Source organism: Polypterus senegalus, chromosome 4 (genome assembly GCF_016835505.1).
Source record: "Polypterus senegalus isolate Bchr_013 chromosome 4, ASM1683550v1, whole genome shotgun sequence".
In the NCBI taxonomy this organism is placed as follows: Eukaryota; Metazoa; Chordata; class Cladistia; order Polypteriformes; family Polypteridae; genus Polypterus; species Polypterus senegalus.
In genome coordinates, this window is record NC_053157.1 from 12,163,993 (window position 1) to 12,189,885 (window position 25,893).

The window sequence follows — 25,893 nt, forward strand, 5'->3', positions numbered from 1 at the left end:
GTGGAAACATTTTAGAACAGTTGCTGAATGAACTGAATTATAACACCCCAAACCTCATAGGCTGGGTTTGAATAAATCATATGACACAAGAAATGTGAGTGAAGAGAGTCAGAATTTTGATGTTAAGTGATAACAGTTGTCACACTCGTGCGCTTGGGAGGCAGCCAAAAGGTCCTAATGGGAGTGAAAATACAAGAGATGAGGGGTTGGAAACAAGCACTAACGCCTTTTTTCCCTCATTTGGCAGAACAACAGGAGAACAACTATTCTCTACTGCTTCTGTTCCTCACCAGATGATGTCACTAATGGCGCAACCCTGATGATGTCACATAGGGCTCAACCCTGATGATGTCACTTTCCGGCGCAACCCTGATGATGTCACTTCTCGGCTCAACCCTGATGACATCACTTTCCTGCTCAACCCTGATGACGTCACTTTCTGGCTCAACCCTGATGACGTCACTTCTGGCTCCTCTGCCTAATCACATCATTTCCACTTCTTCCAACAGCCATTTTAGTTCTGTATAAAAAGCTCCATGAACCATCTGTCAAATGTACAGGGTGGCCCATATTTATGTATATGATGTTTCACAGGCTATACCATTTAAACTACAGTGCAAAAAGTATTGAAAATGGGATCACTATGCTGGACTGGGCAACCCCTGCTGTGTTTGAATAAGGTTCCATTATGTTACTTGATAATAACAACATTGGTAGTTTCCTGACAATCATATACATAAATATGGGCCACCGTGTACTTTGCAAAAAGACCTTTCTTCTTGCAAGCAGTGCTCATCCGACCGTTGCACATTATACGGGGAGGCTTCCCCAAACTTTTAACTTTCTTTTGTCTTCTGATTTCTTGACACACTTCAGATTGAAATGCTGTAACGTAACAACAAGCGGACATATAATTGTACAGCACCATAATTATTCCAAACGTAGCCTGTTACAAATGGTAACTAGGTTTTCACTTTCGGAAAACAAAAGTTTTAAAATCAACATGCTGCCACTCTCCGCTGCCATGATTAGTGAATTTTACTACCTTACCGCAAAACTTCCACCTCAGGGATCTAGGTTTGAATCATAAGTTGGCTATTCTGTTTATGGAGTCTGTCCTTTCTCCCCATATTCATGTTGGTTTTCTCCAAGTTCTTTGGCTCCATAGTTTTTTGCTCTGAATAACAGATCAGCTATCATTATGAACTGTTACAGATTTACTTCTGTGCTCTTACACTTATCAGGTAACTGATACACTAATTGGTAATTATTGCCACTGCTACTGTGCTAGAAATTAAACAGGAAATATAAAAAAGAAAGTTATCTTGTCCTCAGCTAGGACCTCCTTGGGATGGGAACTAGACAGGAGGAAACTTGCCGAAGAGGGAGCATCATGTTACGGCAATCTAGTAAGGGAGTGCCCTAAGCAGAGGCTGTCAGCAAAACGGTCACAGAACACAGAGACATTTCATTAATTTGCATAACAGTGCTGAATTATCCTGACATTTACTCTGGTTGGTTAACACTAGAATAACTGAAACCTACGAAAAAAGTAGTAATCCCGGGCCACCTTAAATTCCTTCGCACCTCTCCATTAGCAACTTTGTTTTGAAAATATGTCAGCACTACCAGCAAGCTGCCTGCTGGATCCTTCCTCCAGTAGTAGTGAGCTGCTCTTATCTACTCTCAATATATAAAATCCTAAGCCTAAAAGTGCAACGATTTTGCACAATGATTTTATGTCACGTTTTTTGTCACACTTTAAATCAGGTTGATTTTAAAACCTACATATATATGTTTGGTATCATTCTTTTCAGAATTTATTGAACTTTAATGTGATGTTGTTAGATTTTTAGATTCTTATTCCATTTTTAAATTATAGACTAGTATAAACTAAGCTGCTATACAGGCTGTTAAATGTTCGAAGTGCTGCGCAAGACGCAGATGACGCGGCATAGCAGCAGCAGCTGATCGAGCAAAGAGGATGGGAAAAAAAAACAAAACTGTATTTATTTCCCATTGTATCACCATTTAAGACAGGGTTTTGGAGGAGAGACTGCATCTCCTTGGGGTGTGTTCAGCCCTCCTCTTCACAAAGTGAGCGGCAGAGAAGCAAAGTGGCTGGCATGTAGCGCAAGCAAGGGGATTGGCAAGCAAAGCGAGCAGGGGGCAAACCTCCTAGTTGTTACTATTATAGAATAAAAAAATACATTTGATTTGAGACTGTAACAGCTGGAGAAAATTTATGGCACTTGTAAAGGTTATCATTTTTTTATTATTATTTTATTATTCGGTTTTATTATGTTAGTTAAGTTCATGCTCTCCCCGATCTGACACTGTTAGTTTTCAAATAAAGACGTGCTATAACAGAGGTGAACTTAGATATGAGGATGAGGGTTCTACATCAGAGGAAGAGAACAGAAGCCCTCCCTGCAAGAGGTTTCTGTTTTAGCTATGTCTTCAACTTTTCTTGCCTCGCATTTCCTGTCTTCCTATATTTACCCAGATCGTTGTAGACACAGAACACACAATGAAATGTATGGATTCCAAATAACGATATATTATTTACCCTATACAATTCAAGGCACCTCACACCCAGATAAACAGACTTGAGCTGGTAGAGCTTCAGCTGCGTCGGTGAGGGATGGGATAGCAGGCTGCTTGCTGCTTGTGCTGATCGATACATTTGCTAAACAAAAGACGCTGATGAGGAGAGATGTGAAGGAATTTTTCGTGGCCCAGGATTACGACTTTTTTTCGTAGGTTTCAAGGATTCTAGTATTAAAAGACAGGAGATGTTTCAGCAGAGAGTATGCCCAGCTTACATACCCCAAAATTAAAGCTTCATTTCAGTATATTCTTGGTCCTACAATACTTTCCAATACTTCTTGAGTTCCTGTGTATGTGACATCTGCAAGTCTTACTAAGTACATGATAACCAACCAACATGATAGTTAACCAATTTCTTGTTCTTTGTTGTCCACTTGGCCTTTGTCTGGTTTCTTGATACGCTTAAACAAGTTTCTGACATTAATTAACTCTTTTATACTACTACTACTTATTTTAATGTGGAAAGCAAACCAAAACACTTTTATGCACAATAAATATATTAACCCTAAATGACTATGTGACACCTACGTCTAAGAATTCTTCCACACTACTTTACTGCTCTTACTCATGACTAGGGACATCTGAGTAACTGGAAACGCCGACAACTAATACTGAGGTAATCATCAGCATATATTTGTTAAGCAATATAATGTCCAGAAAGCAGCATGGCTTATTTATAACTAGCTGCACTCTGCGGGTCTGCACACGTAGTAGTAAAACAGGACAAACTTTAAAAATCAATAAAGAAAAAAATATGTAATTCTGGCCAAGCAGAAGGTAGGTGCACTCCAATGTCAAATGTCGGCACTGTATCTGATCGTGTTCAGGTCTGACGGGACAGCGTCCCCCGAGTAGGCAGAAAAGCATGTGGCATGATATCTATACCAATTAGCAACTACCCTCTAAAACAAACGTTACTCCTTAACAATCTATAGATGATAATGTCCACTGAACAAACAGGTATCGCTAGCTACGTGAAGGCAAGGTATGCTGCAACATGTGGCGAGAGGTAGAGCGCAAGTAAGTTGGTACCGCAAGCAAACTATTAGCGCGATGAAAGAAGTTGCAAAATCAACCGGAATGTTCAAGCAAATTATAGCAAAAAACCCAATCTAAATCCGTTAAGTAGTTCTCTCCTGAAAAGTGGACAGACAGACAGACACTGGATTTTATATATAAAGAAACACCATTTTTGGTGTTCTGTATGACATGATGTCAGATTTTGATTTTTTTCTATGTTTTTTTGTGTTGTTCCAATGCAAATAAAGGAAATAAACACATGTATACCAAAACATTTGTAATTGCAACAATTTTCTGGGAAAATTCCAGAGGTGCCGATAATTTCAGCCATTACTGTATATGCACCAGTCGAGAAATAGACAAAGCACCCCTACAAGCTAACCTCACTCATATTTTGTTAATATTTTATTGATTTATCTACTCATTTATGTATTTTCAGTTCATTTTTTTAAATACATCCTTTTTCAAAATACTGATTCAATAATAAAAGGGCTTTTCATCAACTTGCAGTTTTATAATTCAATTTCACTGAACAGCATAAATCAAAAGTGAAATTAATTTAATTTAGGTCTTATGGACAAAAACAAATGTGGAATAATTATGGTAAAGAAAAGTATTCATCATTTCTTCCAGTATTTTCTTGAATTTGGCTTTGATCCCGAATTTTCATTTTGGTGCTTCACTACAAATGAATCTTTTTTGTTTTTGTGCTGTATAGCTACAGTTTGTTTCAATCTTCTTCATTGTTAACTAGCCCTGTGTCAATTCTTAAGCTCACAGAAATTCACAATATCATAACTTATTTTTTAATTAAATTCTGAGGCTGATTTCTGTTTTACTGTATTGTTTAACTTGTGTAATACATACACATACATACGTTGACTTATTGAAACAAGATAAATTTTAAACATCAATAGACGCTGGCACTGTATCTGATCGTGTTCAGCTCTGTTGGGAAAGCGTTCCCCGCGTGGGGACAAAAGCACATGCCTGTGATATCTCTGGCAATCAGCAGCTACCCTCTAAAACAAACATAACTCTGATCTCTCTCTCAAAAACGTCAAACGTTACACCTTAACAATCTGTAGATGATAATGTGTGTTGAACAAACAGGAATCTCTAGCTAAGCGGCGGCAAGGTGCACTCCAACACATGGTGAGACGTAGAGAGGGAATGAGGAAGGCCACGCCCCCCTGCTCTCGGCCCACAGCCACTCTGTTGGATTTGCATAAACACACCGGTACCGCAAGTCAACTGTGGTACTTAGCGCGATGAGAGAAGTCACAAAATCAAAGTTCAAGCAAAATATAGAAAACAAGCAGATCTAAATCCGTTAAGTAACTGTTTTGTGAAAAGTGGACAGACATAAAGCAGAGAGACAGTCAGTCAGACAGAACGCGCTTGGATCATGAAATTTTTAAAACCGTTTCTTAGCGAGCACCTAAGGGCCAAGGGTAACCTACTTTCCAAATTTCACGTCCCAAGTCCTCATAGTTTGGGAGATTTCGTGATGAATGACTCAGTGGTATTTGGCTAAGGAGGATTTGTGTTGCCGACGAGCTCGCATCGTTTGTGCATTAGCAGCTAAGTGACTGTCTTTCTTCGGAGGTTTCCTTTTGCCGGTGTGCTGGCCTCGCTTGCGCACCCTCAGAGCTGCAGCCCTTACCCCGACTCTACCTCTCACTTCTGGGCCAGACAGACACACACTTCCACGCGTAGACGTTTATATAAATAAGATATAGATATGGCTGTTCGAGTCACAAAGATTCAATGAGTCCTAAAAAATAGCTGGGATGTCAACTCGGCAACTCTATTTAATTTCAAAAGCAACAGAGGCGCGGTGCTGCACCAAACATAAAGAATGCTGGCAGTCACCTCTGGTGGTACCCAAGATCAGCCCCCACCCTACCCAGAAGGGGGTGGGTTAGGGTTGATTTCATCCGGCAGTATTTTTAGTTGACCAATGACAAACATGTGTACCAAGTTTCATGAAAATCGCTCCAGCCATTCAGACGTGATGCTGGAACACACATACTTTCACACATTGACTTTTATATACAGTAGATAGATCTGCCAAATTCATTTATCTAAAGTGACTTACAACATTCTAAAGCCCCCAAAATCGAGCACAGCGACTTGCTCATGGTCACACAGAGTCAGTAGTGGTATTTGAAACCTTAACCTCAGGGTTTCAAATCCAAAGCCTTAACCAGTAGGCCACACTGAGCATACATGATAGTCATTTAGTTTACCTTGATAAGTCAAGTAAATAAACTAAGGCACATCACACCATTAAGTTAAATATTGGTGGTATCTGGAAGATGGCTGAAGACTAGAGAAGAAGATAAACATTAAGCTAACACTGCGATTTCCTATTGAGGGGGCACATAGTCATGTACTTCACTGCATTCTGCCATTCCACTATGGGCAATGTCGGTCCAGGACAGCCATTTTCATTCCAACCCAATTGCTTAATTATAAACCAATCCTTTCCAATCTCAGACCTTATTTAATTTTATGGCTTGTTAGTCTGCAGTGTAAGGTTCTTATATCGTACATTTTTTTCCTTTCTAAGGATATCATCAAAATGATTTGAAGCCCAAAACGGGTAATTTTCAGTCTGTCATATTTTTCTATTAATTGTTTTATTAAATCCAACAGTGCATGATGAACACACAGAGATGTAAATGGTAACAAGCTAGATGGAGAACTGCTGGCTGCTTTGTTCTTTACATCTTATTGCTAATAAGCAGCCATTAAACACAGTCAATGCAGCTGTTTAAGATTAAAATAAGCAATTAAGGGTGGGGAACCTTAGCAAGTGAAACCACTAAAATGAAGCAACAAAATGTCACTTAAGCAATAAGTGCTTCATCAGCAATAATTGACTTCTCATTAAGAAACATGCAGCCAGGACAGACATTGCCTACCCCTGCACTACAGTATACAACTGCATGTGCAATGTAGGACTCTTAATGCCACTCAAAGTTTATAATATCAGCTTAGTGAGTGTTGTACCCAAAAGCAACAATATGTTCTCCATACAACACACCAGATAAACATAAAGCAGCCTAAATGTTGCATTTATAAGTCTTTTCTTTTTTTGCTGACAAAATTTTCAACAGCAAATATGTGTTTCAGTTTTTATTTTAAACAGGAGAATTAACCTTCACCAAATCATTACAATCACTGGCTTAATGACAGCTTTCCAGTTTAATTTAGCCAGTTGTCTCCCAGATCTGTTCTCATCCCTCTCTTTGCAGTCCATGGCATCATTTGAAATGCGGATATTTACTTCTCATTATCATCAGACACCACTTCCAACCACATCTTATTCATGTGTACCTCATTCCCCGTGTCTCTATTATGATGCACCTTTTCACCCAATCATCCTCTTACCTTTTGCTCCACGTCTCCAAACCACCTGAGTCCACTTCTCCTCAGCACACCCACTGCCTCCACACTAAGTCCTTCTCTTCATCATCTCATTCCTTGACAGTCTACAAATTCATCTGATCATCATCATCTACATTTTACTCTTATACAACTCACACAATTTTCAGAAACATTTTCATGTAATGCCATAGAGACTCTTTCAGGTCTGCATGGGTCTCCTCTGGGTGCACCAGTTGCCTCCCACAGTCCAAAGTCATGTAGGTTAGGCAAACTGGCAATCCTCAAATTGGCCCTGGAGTGTGTGTGTTCATCCTGTGATGGACTGGTGCTCTGTCCAGGGTTTGTTCCAGCTTTGTGCCAATGCTAGCTGGGATAGGCTCCAGCAGACCCCCAATGCCACCCAAAAAATGAATCTGCACAGGATTAAGCGGGGTAGAAAATGACTGTGAGAATTTAATTTTCAGTTGCAGACTTCACTTACATAATCTTGGCAGGTTGGAGATATGTTCTCATTCATGTAATGATTAACAGAAAATATGCAATATGCATCATAACAAAATTAGATAAAAATGTGGGCACCCCAACAGAGATATGACATCAATACTTAGTTGAGGCTCCTATTGCAAATCTAACAGCCTCCAGACGCCTCCTATTGCCTTTGATGAGTGTCTGGATTCCGGATGGAGGTATTTTTGACCATTCTTCCATACAAAATCTTTCCAGTTCAGTTAAATCTGATAGCTGCCGAGCATGGACAGCCTGCTTCAAATCACTGCATAGATTTTTGATGATATTCAAGACAGGGGACTATAACGGCCATTCCAGAACATTGTACTTCTCCCTCTGCATGAATGCCTTTGTAGATTTCGGACTGTGTTTTGGCTTATTGTCTTATTGGAATATCCAACCCCTGTGTAACTTCAACTTTGAGACTGATGCTTGAACATTATTATACTAAAGAATTTGTTGATATTGGGTTGAATTCATCTGACCCTCGACTTTAACAAGGGCCCCAGTCCCTGAACTAGCCACACAGCACCACAGCATGATGGGACCTCCACCAAATTTGACAGTAGGTAGCAGGTGTTTTTCTTGGAATGCAGTGTTCTTCTTCCGCCATGCAAAGCACTTTTTGTTATGACCAAATACTCCATTTGTGTCTCATCAGTGCAAAACACTTTGTTCCAAAATGAATCTGGCTTGTCTAAATTAGCATTTGATACAACAAGCGACTCTGTTTGTGGCGTGAGTGCAGAAAGGGCTTCTTTCTTATCACCCTGCCATACAGATGTGTTTGTGCAAATTGAACTGAATTGTAGAATGATGTACAGATACACCATCTGCAGCGAGAAGTTCTTGTAGGTCTTTGGAGGTGATCTGTGGGTTGTCTGTATCCATTCTCACAATCCTGCCCATATGCCACTCCTGTATTTTTCTTGGCCTGCCAGACCTGCTGGGTTTAACAGCAACTGTGCCTGTGGCCTTCCATTTCCTGATTCCATTCCTTACAGTTGAAACTGACAGTTTAATCCTCTCAGATGGCTTTTTGTAGCCTTCCCCTAAACCAGGAGACTCAACAAATTTTGTTTTCAGATCTTTTGAGAGTTGCTTTGAAGATCTCATGCTGTCACACTTCAGAGGAGAGTCAAAGGGAAGCACAACTTGCAATTGACCACCTTAAATACCTTTTCTCATGACTGGACACACCTGTCTATGAAGTACAAGTTAATCCAACCTATTTGGTGTTGCAAGTAATCAGTATTGAGCAGTGACATGCACTCAAATCAGCAAAATTACAAGGGGACCCACATGTTTGCACAGCCAGTTTTTCACATTTGATTTAATTTCATACAACTAAATACGGCTTCACTAAAAATCTTTGTTCAGAAAACACCGCAGTACTCCTAGGAAATGAAAGACATACCACTGTTATCTTTTTTGTTGAAAGTAGAGTAAATTATTATGCAGGTTGAGAGGGGTTCCCAAACTTTTTCATATGACTGCTCTTCACCCTGCTGACTCACGACTGCACAGCCATGCACAACACCAACCACATCATCAAGTTTGCGGATGATGCAACGGTGCTGGGACTGATAAGCAGGGATGATGAAACAGCATGCAGAGATGAGGTGCAATGGCTGTCCGCATGGAATAAAGACAACAATCTATCTCTCAATGTCGACAAGACAAAAGAGATAATCGTGGATTTCAGAAAATCACATCCTGCCGACATCCCGCTCAGCATCAACGGTTTAGATGTGGAGACTGTTAAGAGTATCAAGTTCCTCGATGTGCACATAACTGAGGAACTTACGTGGACGCATAACACCTCATCACTAATCAAGAAAGCCCAGCAGAGGCTACACTTCCTGAGGTGGCTGAAGCAAGCAAGTCTTCCCCCTTCCATCCTCACCATGTTCTACAGAGGCACCACTGAGAGTGTTCTGACCAGCTGCATTACTGTCTGGTGTGGCAAATGCAACATATCCGACCGCAAGCGCCTGCAAAGGATAGTGAAGACAGCAGAGAACATTATTGGGGTGCCTCTCCCTTCACTACAGGTCATATTTTACAAACACAGTGTCCGCAAGGCCTGCAGCATTGTTCAGGACCCCTTACACCCCTCACAAGGACTTTTCACACTTCTGCCATCCAAGAGAAGATACTACAGCATCACAGCCAGATCTGCCAGGCTGTAGGATAGTTTTTACCCCCAAGCTGTCAGACTCCTTAACACCATGCTGCCCCCTGGGATCTTCCACACTGCCTCGACCACCTCTAAAAACAGAACTTTTATACATGCAAGCCGCTTTCCTGTAAAGACGAATGTAAGCATATCTAAATATATATCATGGATTTTTCGCTGGTTCGCGGATTTCTGCGGACAATGGGTCTTTTAATTTATGGTAAATGCTTCCTCAGTTTGTTTGCCCAGTTGATTTCATACTAGGGACGCTATTGGCGGATGGCCGAGAAGCTACCCAATCAGGGCGTGTATTACGTATTAATTAAAACTCCTCAATGGTATACGATATGCTTCCCGAACTCTGTCTCTCTCACTCTCTCTGACATTCTCTACTCCTGATGGAAGGGGTGTGAGCAGAGGGGCTGTTTGCACAGTGGGTGTTTGCTTAGAAGATACGGACGCTCCTCTAAAAAATGCTGAAAGACTACCTTCACATTGATCCCTTCATTGCGGCTGCTTTATCGCGGTGCTTCGCATACATAAAAGCCCAACAAGCCCTATTGATTTTTGATTGTTTACTTTTCTCTCTCTCTCTGTCTCTCTGACATTCTCTGCTACGCGCACTCCTTTGAAGAGGAAGATATGTTTGCATTCTTTTAATTGTGAGAAAGAACTGTCATCTCTATCTTGTCATGGAGCACAGTTTAAACTTTTGACTAAAGGGTGTTATTTCATGTCTAGAGGACTCTAGTAATGTTAAAAAACGTATTTAGAAGGTCATAAACAGGTTTTCAATACTCTAACTGCAAAAATATTAGATTTTTAAATAAAGAATCCTACTTCATAGAAATTCATTTATCTGTTTGGAGCGGATTAACCGTGATAAACAAGGGTTTACTGTATAACTGTGTGGAAAATATTTATAAACAGTGTGGGAGAGTTTCTAAGTGCTTAAAATATATACAGTAAAAATAACCATACATACATATGGTTTCTACTTCGCGGATTTTCACCTATCACGAGGGGTTCTGGAACGCAACCCCCGCAATCGAGGAGGGATTACTGTAAAAAAATGCATGTAAATGATTCGCCAAAATCTGTTGTATGTAAACGATACTGTTTTAAACGTTATTGTTTTTTCATCAGAAAACCCAGTTTCCATGTCTACCTGTATTGGTTTAAATGGCACTTTTGCCACTCGCAATAGGGCGGATGCGCTGATATATCATGTCGACTGGGCAACACAGTGAATACGCCGTCTATCTATATATGTCTATGCTCTCAAACATTGGCATTGGTTTCGCTCCTTGCTGTTGTTTCGCTCCTTGCTATTTTCATTATACTGTGACGGTTGTTTCCTAAGCCTTTGTTATAAAATGAACGACAGTATCTTCTCTGTCAACGGGTTTTTGTACAACATCATCTCTATTCCGGGATACAGCAACTGTCTGTTCCTATCAGTGGGTTATTTCTTGACACAAATCGTCTCCAGCAAAACACCTATTCACAACTGCGTCTTTCAAGAAGTATTTCTTTCTTCTTGATTTCTGAATTCCTTTCTCACTGTTTTCCGTTCCTATTCTTACACCTCCGTATGCTAAGGTGGGCGTAGGCTAGTAAATAATAATAAGTTACATTCATACAGCACCTTTCACAAACCCAAGGGCATTTTACATACAGAGGAAGAAAAAAAAAAGATCACACAGAAGACAAAAGCTCTTTGAACAGGAAAGTTTTGAGTTGAGATGTGAAGATGGAGAGAGAGGAGCAAACTCAGAGAGACTGAGTAAGAGAGTTCCAGAGTTGAGGTGCCATAACACTGAAGGACAGGGTGGAGAGTCTGGTGTGTGGGACAGTATGGAGATTACTGAATGGATTACAAAGGAAGGACGGATATGTAAGGATGGATTACAAAGATGATGGCTACAGTGCATGAGTGGGTTACCATCCATAGTAACCCAATGGATGTCCCCACCTACCTACGTCAAATGGAAAGCAAGTCAAATCATACGACTAAAAGATTTCTGAACACAAAGACTTAGTTCAATTCAAAACTTTACAATAGGCAAAACAGAAAAGAGATTAACTTACAGGCAATGTACCTGGGAGGGATGCATCAAAAAAGGAAACCAAAGAATTCGGAGGGGCAGAGAACTGGACTCGGGCGCCTGAGAAAAGTTTGGTGTTAGAATGGATCTGGGCATGAATTTCAAGTCCGACAACTCCAACCCACTGCTTAGGATCACTGTGACAGGATGAAAGAAAAAGAAATGAATTATTACTTACGAATAAGAAGTATTACTTATGCAAAGCATGTTTAATGTTCAATGTTGTTGCTGAAGCAAACTGATGTCCCCTTGAGGTTCAATAGCACTTGTAATCTGATTTGCATACAGTAAAACATTGAAATAATAAAAAAGAGACTAGTTTCTGAGATTAAGATTAAAGAACATTGTAATTAATTAGTGTTTTTGTTCTAAAACACTCACATTTTAGCAGATGTTGCACAGAATGCTAATTGACTGGAATCATTTACAAACTATTTATTAACACTAGAATTACCAGAGCCTACGAAAAAACTCGTAATTCCGTCCCACCTTAAATCGCTTCTTAAATCCCTTCACACCTCTCCATGGCGTCCTTTGTCCTCTAAATGTGCTGATAAAGAGAAGCTAGGAGCAGCCGGCTATTCCATCCCCCCACCAATTTAGAACGTGCACGAACGTCTCTCAGCTCATGCCTTGATTGAGTATCTGGGAGTGAAGTGGAGTTTTAGAGTGGAAATAATAGATCGTTGTTTGGAACACACGCGTTTCATGTCTGTTCCGTTTCTACAGTATTCTGTGTAAACACATTGTTAAAACAGAAACGTTTTTTTATATTCTAGTAGTAGATGACAAAATGTAGGCATATATATATATATATGAGCGACTGAGAGCCTGATCGAATCGGGCAACAAATTCTACGTTTGAGAAATCCATACTTTCTCTGCAAAGAATTATTTGTTTTTTTATGTCCTTGAAATGATTTTGTTATCATGGCACTGATTTCTGCTTAAAATAGACCTTTTCGGCGGATGTAATGAAGAGCTTCCTGTTTAAACGGGCCTGCGAGACGTGAACTCAGCTCTTTGGCGAACCTCATTTGATTTTTTGCGGCAAACAAATTTTCAAAACAAACCATATTTTACGACTCTAATCAGAGTCGGAGTAATAACAATAGATGTCAGAAGGATGGATGCCAAAATCGAACTGCCCAAAGATAGATTTCGACGGACCAAGCAAATAGCGATACGCTATAAATTACTTACATTTCTGGAGCTGTCGAAGGGTTTAAGTCAGTCAACGATGTTAGTCCTGGAAAGTACGCCCAACCAAACCAACGTTCCAAAAACCAAACGAACTTACTGTTATCTGCTCGAACCAACACCAATTTACTATACTCGGCAGTCCAGCGGAGTCACTGTAGCATTCAAAAATTATTAGTCAATCATGCAATACTGCATCCGCGTTTGCCGCATTATGTTCTAACTACAGAGGCAGAGTCCCATTGCATGGTTCTAACTTGTATTGAGTCGAGGTATTGACGCGAACACCATACATACGGGGTATTGACGCAAACACCATAAATATGGATAGTATCAAATTATATACAGTGGTGTGAAAAACTAGGTTCCCCCTTCCTAACTTCTTATTCTTTTGCATGTTTGTCACACAAAATGTTTCTGATCATCAAACACATGTAACCATTTGTCAAATATAACACAAGTAAACACAAAATGCAGTTTTTAAATGATGGTTTTTATTATTTAGAGAGCAGCAATAACTGCAATCAAGCGTTTGCGATAACTTGCAATGAGTCTTTTACAGCGCTCTGGAGGAATTTTGGCCCACTCATCTTTGCAGAATTGTTGTAATTCAGCTTTATTTGAGGGTTTTCTAGCATGAACCGCCTTTTTAAGGTCATGCCATAGCATCTCAATTGGATTCAGGTCAGGACTTTGACTAGGCCACTCCAAAGTCTTTATTTTGTTTTTCTTCAGCCATTCAGAGGTGGATTTGCTGGTGTGTTTTGGGTCATTGTCCTGTTGCAGCACCCAAGATCGCTTCAGTTTGAGATGACGAACAGATGGCCGGACATTCTCCTTCAGGATTTTTTGGTAGACAGTAGAATTCATGGTTCCATCTATCACAGCAAGCCTTCCAGGTCCTGAAGCAGCAAAACAACCCCAGACCATCACACTACCACCACCATATTTTACTGTTGGTATGATGTTATTTTTCTGAAATGCTGTGTTCCTTTTCGCCAGATGTAGCGGACATTTGCCTTCCAAAAAGTTCAACTTTTGTCTCATCAGTCCACAAGGTATTTTCCCAAAAGTCTTGGCAATCATTGAGATGTTTCTTAGCAAAATTGAGGCGAGCCCTAATGTTCTTTTTGCTTAACAGTGGTTTGTGTCTTGGAAATCTGCCATGCAGGCCGTTTTTGCCCAGTCTCTATCTTATGGTGGAGTCGTGAACACTGACCTTAATTGAGGCAAGTGAGGCCTGCAGTTCTTTAGACGTTGTCCTGGGGTCTTTTGTGACCTCTCAGATGAGTCGTCTCTGCGCTCTTGGGGTAATTTTGGTCAGCCGGCCACTCCTGGGAAGGTTCACCACTGTTCCATGTTTTGCCATTTGTGGATAATGGCTCTCACTGTGGTTCGCTGGAGTCCCAAAGCTTTAGAAATGGCTTTATAACCTTTACCAGACTGATAGATCTCAATTACTTCTGTTCTCATTTGTTCCCAAATTTCTTTGGATCCTGGCATGATGTCTAGCTTTTGAGGTGCTTTTGGTCTACTTCTCTGTGTCAGGCAGCTCCTATTTAAGTGATTTCTTGATTGAAACAGGTGTGGCAGTAATCAGGCCTGGGGGTGGCTACGGAAATTGAACTCAGGTGTGATACACTACAGTTAGGTTATTTTTTAACAAGGGGGCAATTACTTTTTCACCACTTTTTTGCCATGTAGGTTTGGATTTTTTTTCTCCCTAAATAATAAAAACCATCATTTAAAAACTGCATTTTGTGTTTACTTGTGTTATATTTGACTAATGGTTAAATGTGTTTGATGATCAGAAACATTTTGTGTGACAAACATGCAAAAGAATAAGAAATCAGGAAGGGGGCAAATAGTTTTTCACACCACTGTATAAGGATATATATATATACAAGGATATATATATATATATATATACACGAGCAAAATACCTAAACTTCATGGGAGATAGTGTGTTAAAGAAGTAATGAAAAAGAAAAGGAAACATTTTGAAAATAACGTAACATGATTGTAAATGTAATTGTTTTGTCACTGTTGTGAGTGATGAGTGTTGATGTCATATCATATATATATATATATATATATACACACACACATATAAACATATATATACATATCCATACATATATACATATACACATATATATATATACATACACATATACATACACATATATATATATATATATATATATATATATATATATATATATGTAAAAGGCGCTATATAACACCCGACCCGGCACAGACCACGCAGAGGCAACGTGTACAAAACACTCAGGCTTTATTATTTTTCTTCAAACACAGTCCCAAAAGCACAAAGCCACAAAACTCACTTCTCCACCTTCTCTTCCACCATTCCTCCGCAAGCTTAGTCCTCCTCCTCCCAACCCTGGCTCCCCGAGTGGTGGTGGCTGGGGCCTTTTATAGCCCACCCGGAAGCATTCCAGGTGATAAACCACTTGGTCCTAATTGAACTTCCGGGTGAGGCTGAAAGCTCGTCCAGCCGGGCTGTGGGAAGCAGGCAGCTCCCCCTAGCGGCCATGCCGGGCCCCAACCAAGCTATGGAGGACTCCATCTCCCATGGAGCCCTGCGGGCGGTTGGGGAATCACCGTCGGCCAGGGAGGCTGCCACCAAGCGTCCCGGGAGGTACTGGACTGCCCATGGCGACTCCCCCGGAACAGAAGAAGCAGGGGCGTCCCTGCCAGGCATGGGACCCGGCTGTCCGTCACACTTCCCCACCCTCAGATGAGGCTTGTGGGGCTCATCGGCCTGCCCCGTGAGGGCCGGTCCTCTCCAGGACAGGGAGCCGGCATCCTTGGCTCCACGGCTGCGCCCTGTAAAAACATAACGAACAGGTCTGGGGGTGCTGCCCCGACCTTTCTGCCACTCGGACATCCTCCTTGGACAACCCCTCCAGACATGACCAGCGTGACCACAGGAATAACACAACCGACTCCCTCCAGCTCGACCCTTGTGGGAACGGAAGCAGGCAGGAAACTCCTGCCCCTTCGCCCACTCCGGGGAGGGCTTGTGAGGTGTTCGCCCCTCTGCAGTGTAGCCCTCCTGTACTGTCACACTGTCGGGCTAACGCTGCACCTTGTCAGGAGTCCCCGACCTCTTTGTCCGGGTCCTCCTCTTCCTCTGGGTGCACTGGCGGTCTGGGTCCCCTTATGGGAAGAAGGGAGACCCTGTGCCGCCTGCACCCCTTCAGACGACCGCGAGACCGGTGCAGGCAGAGGGGACGGAGTTGTTTGGCAGCATACATCCACCAGCTGCCTCTCCGCACGTTCCTCCGCCACAGTATCGGTCCACACGGCGGTGTCTTGTGTAGTGGGCGGGGCGGCCTGGCAAGCGGCACTGATCATAACCGCAGCCGTTGCGCTCCGCCCCCTTTCCTCTACGGCCCAGGTTTCACTCACCTGCACCGCTCTGTCCTGCTGGTAGGAGGCTGGCCTTCCGCCGGCATGAAGCCATTCAGACAGGACTCCGCACGGGCTGCCGAGCTTCTTTTCAAGCGCCTCCTTCATCTCCTGCAGGACCTGAAACACTTTCAATAAGGACTGTAGAGCCAGGACAACGGATTGTACCTCCCCTGTTTCGGAGAGGAGCTCCTGCTCCTCTAGCTGAGTCACCGCGTCGGGAGATTCCTCCGGGCTCTTCTCCTCCGGCTGGGTAATCGGGCTGAAGAGAAGACACAGCACAGACTCACTCTGTCCCCCTGCCCGCATCGGGTGCTTCGCCCCTCGGCGTCTAGGAGGTAGAATGACCCACAGGCGGAAAAACATACCCGTGGACCGTCACCTACCTCCGGTTGCAACCCGTGCGGCGGACTAGCGTGACGGCGTCTGCCAGTTGGCCTCTGTGTCCGCCCGGCCTTCTTTTTCCCCATGGCGCGGTGCCTCTAGGAGTCCTTTGGCGGCCTCAGTTGTGCTTTGCACACGTGGCTGGCTTGCTTGCAGCTGCGAGCGCGTTCTCCTAGCGCTGTGCTGCGCGTGTCCGCCGGCAAGTCGTGCAGGCGCGTGCCTCGCGCTTCGGCCTCGGTGGCGCGCTCGTCGGGAGCATGCCCTGCTGCAGTCCAAAGGGCGCTCTCAGCGCTGTACTCAAAATAGAGCACACTCTCTGCCTCAGGAGTGCGCTCGGCGCTGCGGTGCTGTGTACGCTCCTGCGCTGAGCTATACGTGCCCCCAGGTGTTGTGCCGGGCTGTTACACACAATTTTTATGCAGGTCCCAGTCCAAATGGACGGGCCGGAATCCTGCTGACTACGCCAGATGTAAAAGGCGCTATATAGCGCCCGACCCGGCACAGACCACGCAGAGACAACGTGTACAAAACACTCAGGCTTTATTATTTTTCTTCTGCTGTGTGACACGTCTTCCCCGTGCCACACAGCCCAAACACAGTCCCAAAAGCACAAAGCCACAAAACTCACTTCTCCACCTTCTCTTCCACCATTCCTCCGCAAGCTTAATCCTCCTCCTCCCAACCCTGGCTCCCCGAGTGGTGGTGGCTGGGGCCTTTTATAGCCCACCCGGAAGCATTCCAGATGATTAACCACCTGGTCCTAATTGAACTTCCGGGTGAGGCTGAAAGCTCGTCCAGCCGGGCTGTGGGAAGCAGGCAGCTCCCCCTAGCGGCCACACCGGGCCCCAACCAAGCTGTGGAGGACTCCATCTCCCATGGAGCCCTGCGGGCGGTTGGGGAATCACCGTCGGCCAGGGAGGCTGCCACCAAGCGTCCCGGGGGAGGTACTGAACTGCCCATGGCGACTCCCCCGGAACAGAAGAAGCAGGGGCGTCCCTGCCAGGCATGGGACCCGGCTGTCCGTCACAATATATATATATATATATATATATATATATATATATATATACACACATACATATATACACATACATCCACATATATATATATATATATATATATATACATATCTACATATACACACATACATATACATACAGACACATATATACATACACACACACATATATATATATGTGATATAGACTGGGTAATGTGTTAGGAACGAAAGGATGCCACATCGTTTGATGGAAATGAAAATGATCAACCTACAGAGCCCTGAATTCAAAGACACCCCAAAAATCAGAGTGAAAAAATTATGTGGCAGGCTAGTCCATTTTGCGAAAATTTAATTGCTTCAACTCAAAATTGTACGCAGCACTTTGTATGGCCCCTGTGTTCTTGTATACATGCCTGACAACATCGGTGCATGCTTCTAATGAGATGACAGATGGTGTTGTGGGGGTCTCCTCCCAGATCTGGACCAGGGCATCACTGAGCTCCTGGACAGTCTGAGGTGCAACCTGGTGGCATTGGATGGACCAAAACATAATGTCCCAGAGGTGTTCTATTGGATTTAGGTCAGGAAAGTGTGGTGGCCAGTCAATGGTATCAATTCCTTCATCCTCCAGGAACTACCTGCATACTCTCACCACATGAGGCCAGGAATTGTCGTGCACCAGGAGCCACTGTACCAGCATAGGGTCTGACAATGGGTCCAAGGATTTCATCCTGATACCTAATGGCAGCCAAGGTGCCTTTGTCAAGCCTGTAGCGGTCTGTGTGACCCTCCATGGATATGCCTCCCCAGACAATCATTAACCCACCACCAAACTGCTCATGCTGAATGATGTTACAGGCAGCATAATGTTCTCCATGGCTTCTCCAGACCCTTTCACTTCTGTCACGTGCTCAGGGTGAACCTGCTCTCATTTGTAAAAAGCACAGGGCACCAGTGGTGCATCTGCCAATTCTGGTAATCTATGGCGAATGCCAATTGAGCTGCATGCTGCTGGGCAGTGAGCTCAGGGCCCATTAGAGGACATGGGGCCCTTGGGTCACCCTCATGAAGTCTTTCTGGTTGTTTGGTCAGAGACATTCACACCAGTGGCCTGCTGGAGGTCATTTTGTAGGGCTCTGGCAGTGCTCATCCTGTTCCTTCTTGCCCAAAGGAGCAGATACTGGTCCTGCTGATGGGTTATGGACCTTCTATGGCCCTCTCCAGCTCTCCTAGAGTAACTGCTTGTCTCCTAGAATCTCCTCCATGCCCTTGAGACTGTGCAGGGAGACACAGCAAACCTTCTGGCAATGACACGTATTGATGTGCCATCCTGGAGAAGTTGGACTACCTGTGCAACCTCTGTAGGGTCCAGGTATCGCCTCATGCTACCAGTAGTGACACTGACTGTAGCCAAATGCAAAACTAGTGAAGAAACAGTCAGAAAAGATGAGGAGGAAAAAATGTCAGTGGCCTCCACCTGTTAAACCATTCCTGTTTTGGGGGTCATCTCATTGTTGCCCCTCTAGTGCATCTGTTGTTAATTTCATTAACACCACAGCAGCTGAAATTGATTAACAACCCCCTCTGCTACTTAACTGACCAGATTAATATCCCATAAGTTTCATTGACTTTATGCTATACTCTGATTAAAAAGTGTTCCTTTAATTCTTTTGAGCAGTATATATATATACACATATATACAGTCTTTGGGGTGCGAGCAACTGTTGCTGGGGGTGCCAGAATCCATGAAGGAGGAAAAATGAAAAACATTATTTGTACAAAATCTTAATTTATTTATCCATTCCTAAATAATTAAATGGGCAGGCTATTTCATATCAGTGCAATACGCTGCTTGTTAAAACGGATGACTCCCGCTCTTACGTGCAAGTCTGCGTGGATATTATGAACTATCGTATCTGTTCAAGTTCTATTTAAATTTTAAATAGAAGGAATTTTTATTTAGTCGACAGAATATTATTCCGGAATAAATCAACTCAAACCTTAAATAACTTATAATATTTTGCTCTCCATAAAAATATATCCTGTCTAAATTATACAAGTTAGAAATAAAGTAAACGTTAAAAGAACAAACATTCAAATTTCTTTACTCTTATGTAATTTTATATAAAAAATAAACTTAAATTTTAAATATCCCAAAAGATTTTGCTCTCCATAAAAATATATCCTGATAAAATTATACAAATTCAAATATGAACATGGTGCATAACAAAACCTGGAAATATAAATAAAATTTGTTCTTTTCAGCAATAACAAATCAGATCATTCAGTTGCCTTCAGTGTGCCATTACACTGCAGCTCAATCACCTCCATCTGAATCTGCACAGCCGCAGTTTCCACATCGACAGCAAATGGGTTGCGAAACAATTCAAAATTCTTTTTTTGTTCTTCAAAGTCACCAAAGCGACGTGCTTACTCAGTGCGCAGTGCGCTCAGTTTATCAGCAAAGTGCGCATTTTGGAACACCGTAGTGTCGATTTGGTTCAAGATTACTTGGCAACAGGGAAAGTGGGGCAGGTTGCACTGGTGCATTTGTGTCTCCCATAAAAGTAGCTTCACTTGAAATCACTTTGTGATTTTGCACGGGTAAAACGTCTGCTGAAGTGTCAGATTCTTCTTTAACTCTTCTGCTTTCTGTATCTTGTGCATTGCATTCAGGTCTTTCAGGTTATCTTGATGTTTTGTTTCATAGTGCCGTCTTAGATTAAATTCTGTAATTACAGCCACATTAGCTCCACAAATGAGACACACGGGTTTACCGGGAATGTCAGTAAACATATACTCAGCCTCCCATCGGTTTTTAAAGGCTCTATGTTCAGAATCAACTTTTCTCTTCGGCATCGTGTGGGCTAGCCGCAATAACTTGCAGCATCATAAGCTAGACTTGATTAACGCGGTAAGTGTTCGGCAAGGCAGCTGAAGCGCTGCATTATGGGATCTGTAGTTTATCGTGTTACCAGCGCTTCATATCCCAGGGCCATTAATAACAATCTATACTAATAAAAGGCAAAGCCCTCACTCACTCACTGACTCACTCACTGACTCATCACTAATTCTCCAACTTCCCATGTGGGTGGAAGGCTGAAATTTGGCAGGTTCATTCCTTACAGCTTCCTTACAAAAGTTGGGCAGGTTTTATATCGAAATTCTACGCGTAATGGTCATAACTGGAAGCAGTTTTTCTCCATTTACTGTAATGGAGATGAGCTTCAACGCCGTGGGGAGGAGTTTAGTGTGACATCATCACGCCTCCCACGTAATCACGCAGTACATAGAAAACCAGGAAGAGCTCAAAAAAGCGCTTAAGAAAACATGCATTATATAATTGAGAAGGCAGCGAAACAATAAGAAGCGAGCGAGTGACATATACAACCATATTCATGAGTTCTGCTACTTTGGAAACAAAGCACGATGTAAACCTACACTTTAAATTAAGTTCATAGACAGGCTGCCGCTGGCGTTTGTAATTTAGTGCCTGCCCATATAAGGCCGTCCGTCAGCGGCAATCCAATAGCAAACTGCCAGGGTAAATATTCACGGGTGAAGGACTGTGCTTATGGAGAGGAAGATGAGATGGTCAGGGTGGTGTTTGACACAAACTCAGCGAAACTGCGAGAGAAAGTTTTAAGTGCCAGGACTAAGGTAACATTAAATACAGCCACGGACATAGCGAGATGGCACCAGCACAGCTGGGAACCTTCGATGCATGTACACCGAAGCGGCTCACGTGAACTGGCGCAGTGCACAGATAAAAGCAACAGTTCCAAAGAGCTGAACAAAACCGAATTACACAATTGAAAAGGCAGCAAAAAATATGAAGCGTCTGATAAGCATATTCATAAATCCAGCTACTGCGGAAACAAAGCACACGGTGGAAAAAGTCAATGTCCCGCTAAAGGAAGACAGTGTAAAAAACCCGTGCATGCAGTGTGTCAGGTCTCAGATAAAGAAGAAGGCGAGCTGTTTATTGATGCAGTAAGAAACGAATCGATGAATGAAACCTGTCATCTTTACAGCGATTGACAAACACGGAATGTAACTTGAACACAACACATCCTACAAATACGAACCTGATTGAAAGAAATAATGATAATCAAATCCTTGATGACAGCAACACTCAGTAACACTCACAAAACAAATACTGTATATTGACAGTCATGTTACGTTATTTTTAAAATGTTCCCTTTTCTTTTTCTACCTTTTTTAACACACTACTTCTCCGCTGTGATACGCGGGTATATATATATATATATGTATATATATATATCCCGCTCTACATACTCGAATAATGGATACTTTATTTGCCATCAATGATTTTTTTTGTAAAGCCATACTCAGTGTATTCATTAGATGAGCGGTAAAAAGTAAGAGCGAGGGAGGATGACTCATTGAGGCATGCAGGCTGTAGTCTTGCGTCAACTCTATCTGAATTAGCGATCACATTTGAAAAACATATCTTTTCAAGTTCTATTTAGTCCATATGTGTCAAACTCAAGGGCGGGGCCACATCCGCCCGGTGTAATTATATCCGGCCCGAGATCATTTTATATACTGTATTATTGTTATTAAAGCTGGGTATATGAAGCGCTGGTAACACAATAAACTACAGATCCCATAATGCAGCGCTTCAGCTGCCTTGCATCAGGGTAACCTGAATGCAATTCAGAAGATACAGAAAACAGCATAATTAAATAAGAATCTGACACTTCAGCGGACGTTTTAACCGTGCACAATCACAAAGTGATTTCAAGTGAAGCTGCTTTTATGGGAGACACAAATGCACCAGTTCACCTTGCCCCACTTTCCCTGTTGCCAAGTACTGTTAAACCAAGTCGTCACTACGGTGTTCCCAAATACGCACTTTGCTGATAAACTGAGCGCACTGCGCACTGAGTTTGCACGGCGCTTTGGTGACTTTCATGAACAAAAAAAGCCCGTCTACATGCGGCTCGAACCTTGTGCATGTTTGGTAGCATATATCTGTGTGAGAAGCTCTTCTCAGTGATAAAGACTAACAAAACAGCACACAGGAGTCGCCTCACTGATGAGCACCTGCAATCCATCCTGAGAATCTCCACAACACAGAACCTCACACCAAACAGAAACGAACCTGTTGCCAAAAAAAGATGCCAGGCGTCCAGCTCTAAAATGACATATGAGCAAAGACAACTGAATGATTTGATTTGTTATTGCACGTAAGAGCGGGAGTTATCCATTTTAACAAGCAGCGTATTGCACTGATACGAAATAGCTGTGTGTGTATATATGTAGATATGTATGTATATGTATATATATGTTTATATATGTGTGTGTGTATATATGTATATATATATATGTATTTGTGTGTATATATGTGTGTGTATGTATGTATATGTGTGTATATATGTGTGTGTATATATGTAGATATATATGTATGTATATATGTGTATATGTATAGATATGTATATATATATATGTTTATGTGTGTGTGTGTAATATGACAACAACACTCATCACTCACAACAGTGACAAAACAATTACATTGACAATCAGGTTACGTTATTTTAAAAATGTTTCCTTTTCTTTTCATTGCTTCTTTAACACACTACTTCTCTGCTGCGAAGCGCGGGTATTTTGCTAGTAATATATAAAATGATCTCGCGGGCTGGATATAATTACACACCGGGCCGGATGTGACCCGTGGGCCTTGAGTTTGACACATATGGACTAAATAGAACTTGAAAAGAAATATTTTTTCGAATGTGATCGCGCAATTCAGATCGAGTTGACGCGCACTACAGTACATCGAGCCCGCGTGTTATTGTGGTTTTGCCTGCGTGCCTCAATAAGTCATCCTCCCCTCGCTCTTACTTACCGTTCATGTAATGAATACACTGAGTATGGCTTTACCAAAACAATCATTGATCGCGAATAAAGTATCCATTATTCATAAAGCTTCAATTGGTGATCTGTCTTTCTGCGTTAACCGCATATTTTTTCATATGTCTCAAACCAAGGGGATGCGAGGCTAAAATGAATTGAGAAGCGCACGTACATACTTAGTGCAAACCCTCTCGGGAATCGAACTTCGGAAGTCAGCGCTAGAGGCGAAGCCTCTACTATTGCGCCACAGCGCGCGGTTTGTCTATTTGAGCGTAGCAGTGTAATTCGGTTTTGTTCAGCACTCTTTGGAACTGTTGCTTTTTGTCTGCGCACTGCGTCAGTTCACATGAGCCACTGAATATGGTTTTATATGTCACTCACTCGCTTCTAATTGTTTCGCTGCCTTCTTAATTATATAATGCATGTTTTCTTCAGCGCTTTATGTAGCTCTTCCTGGTTTTCTACATAATGCGCGATTACGTGAGAGGCGTGATGATGTCACACGAAACTACGCCCCGCACGGCTTTCGACCTCAACTCCATTACAGTAAATGGAGAAAAATAGCTTCTAGTTATGACCATTATGCGTAGAATTTCGAAATGAAACCTGCCCAACTTTTGTAAGGAAGCTGTAAGGAATGAGCCTGCCAAATTTCAGCCTTCTACCTACACAGGAAGTTGGAGAATTAGTGATGAGTCAGTCAGTCAGTGAGGGCTTTGCCTTTTATTACTATAGATATACATATATACACACACACACACAGACAAACATATATATATATACACATATACACACATATATACAGTATATATACATATACATCCACATATATATACATATATATGCATACATATATATATGTGTGTGTGTGCATATATATACATACACACACACACACACACACACATATATACATATATATGCATTTACATATGTAAATATATACACATATATATATATATATATACACATATCCACATATATATATATATATATATATATACTCAACAAAAAAGAAACGTCCTCTGACTTTCAACTGTTTTTACTTTCAGTAAACTTAATGTGTAAATATTTTTATGAACACTAAAAGAGTCAACACCATAAGACATAAACTAAAAATGTTTCACAATGTGTCCCTGAATGAAGGAGGCTCAAAATCAAAAGTACCAGTCAGTATCTGGTGTGGCCACCAGCTGCTTGAAGTACTGCAGTGCATCTCCTCCTCATGGACTGGACCAGATTCGTCAGTTCTTGCTGTGAGATGTTACCCCACTCTTCCACCAAGGCACCTGCAAGTTCCTGGACATTTCTGGGGGAATGCCCCTAGCCCTCACCCTGCGATCCAACAGGTCCCAGACGTGCTCAATGGGATTGAGATGCGGGCTCTTCCACTGCGAGGATGATCAGCTGTCCTTCCTGTCTCCCTGTAGTGCTGTCTTAGGCGTCTCACAGTGCGGACATGGCAATTTATTGTCCTAGCCACATCAGCAGTCCTCATGCCTCCCTGCAGCATGCCTAATGCACGTTCACGCAGATGAGCAGGGACCCTGGGCATCTTTCTTTGGGTGTTTTTCACAGTCGGTAGACAAGTCTCTTTAGTGTCCTGCGTTTTTAGAACTGTGACCTTAAATGCCTACTTTCTGTAAGCTGTTAAGGTCTTAACGACCATTCCACAGGTGCATGTTAATTAATTGATTATGGTTAATTGAACATGCATGGAAAACATTGTTTAAACCCTTTACAATGAAGATCTGTAAAGTTATTTGGATTTTTAAAACATTATTGTTGAAATACACAGTCCTGAAAAAGAGACGTTTCTTTTTTTGCTGAGTATATATATATATATATTAGGGGTGGGACTCGATTAAAAAAATTAATCTAATTAATTAGAGGCTTTGTAATTAATTAATCTTGATTCATCGCATGTAATCGCACACGTAAATTTGCCCCAAAGCGCAAATGTTTTTTTTAATTTAAAAGGGTTTTAGTGGGCGACAGAATCAAATAATAGACATGGACATGAATATTGTAAACTGAAGCTCTTTTAATTTCTGGAAAAAAAAAAAGCATTTAAACTGCATTTCAATTCAAATTAGAATCATCATCCGTGGCTAAAATTGGGCAGACTTAAAAATAAAGTGGTATTCTAAGTACTTTAAGTACATGTTCAGAATG

The 25,893-nt window shown here is 42.0% G+C and overlaps 1 protein-coding gene across 2 annotated transcripts in view; it reads right to left on the reverse strand.

Annotated features, from left to right (window-relative positions):
* Window positions 1–25,893, reverse strand: part of gatb (glutamyl-tRNA(Gln) amidotransferase, subunit B) — a 212,138-nt gene that overhangs the window by 158,581 nt on the left and 27,664 nt on the right. The window contains exon 2 of one of the 2 annotated variants that reach the window (XM_039750253.1): window positions 11,804–11,957. In XM_039750253.1, coding sequence (XP_039606187.1) covers window positions 11,804–11,957 — 154 coding nt within the window. The remainder of the gene's footprint in view (window positions 1–11,803; window positions 11,958–25,893) is intronic. The other variant, XM_039750254.1, reaches the window with a different exon arrangement.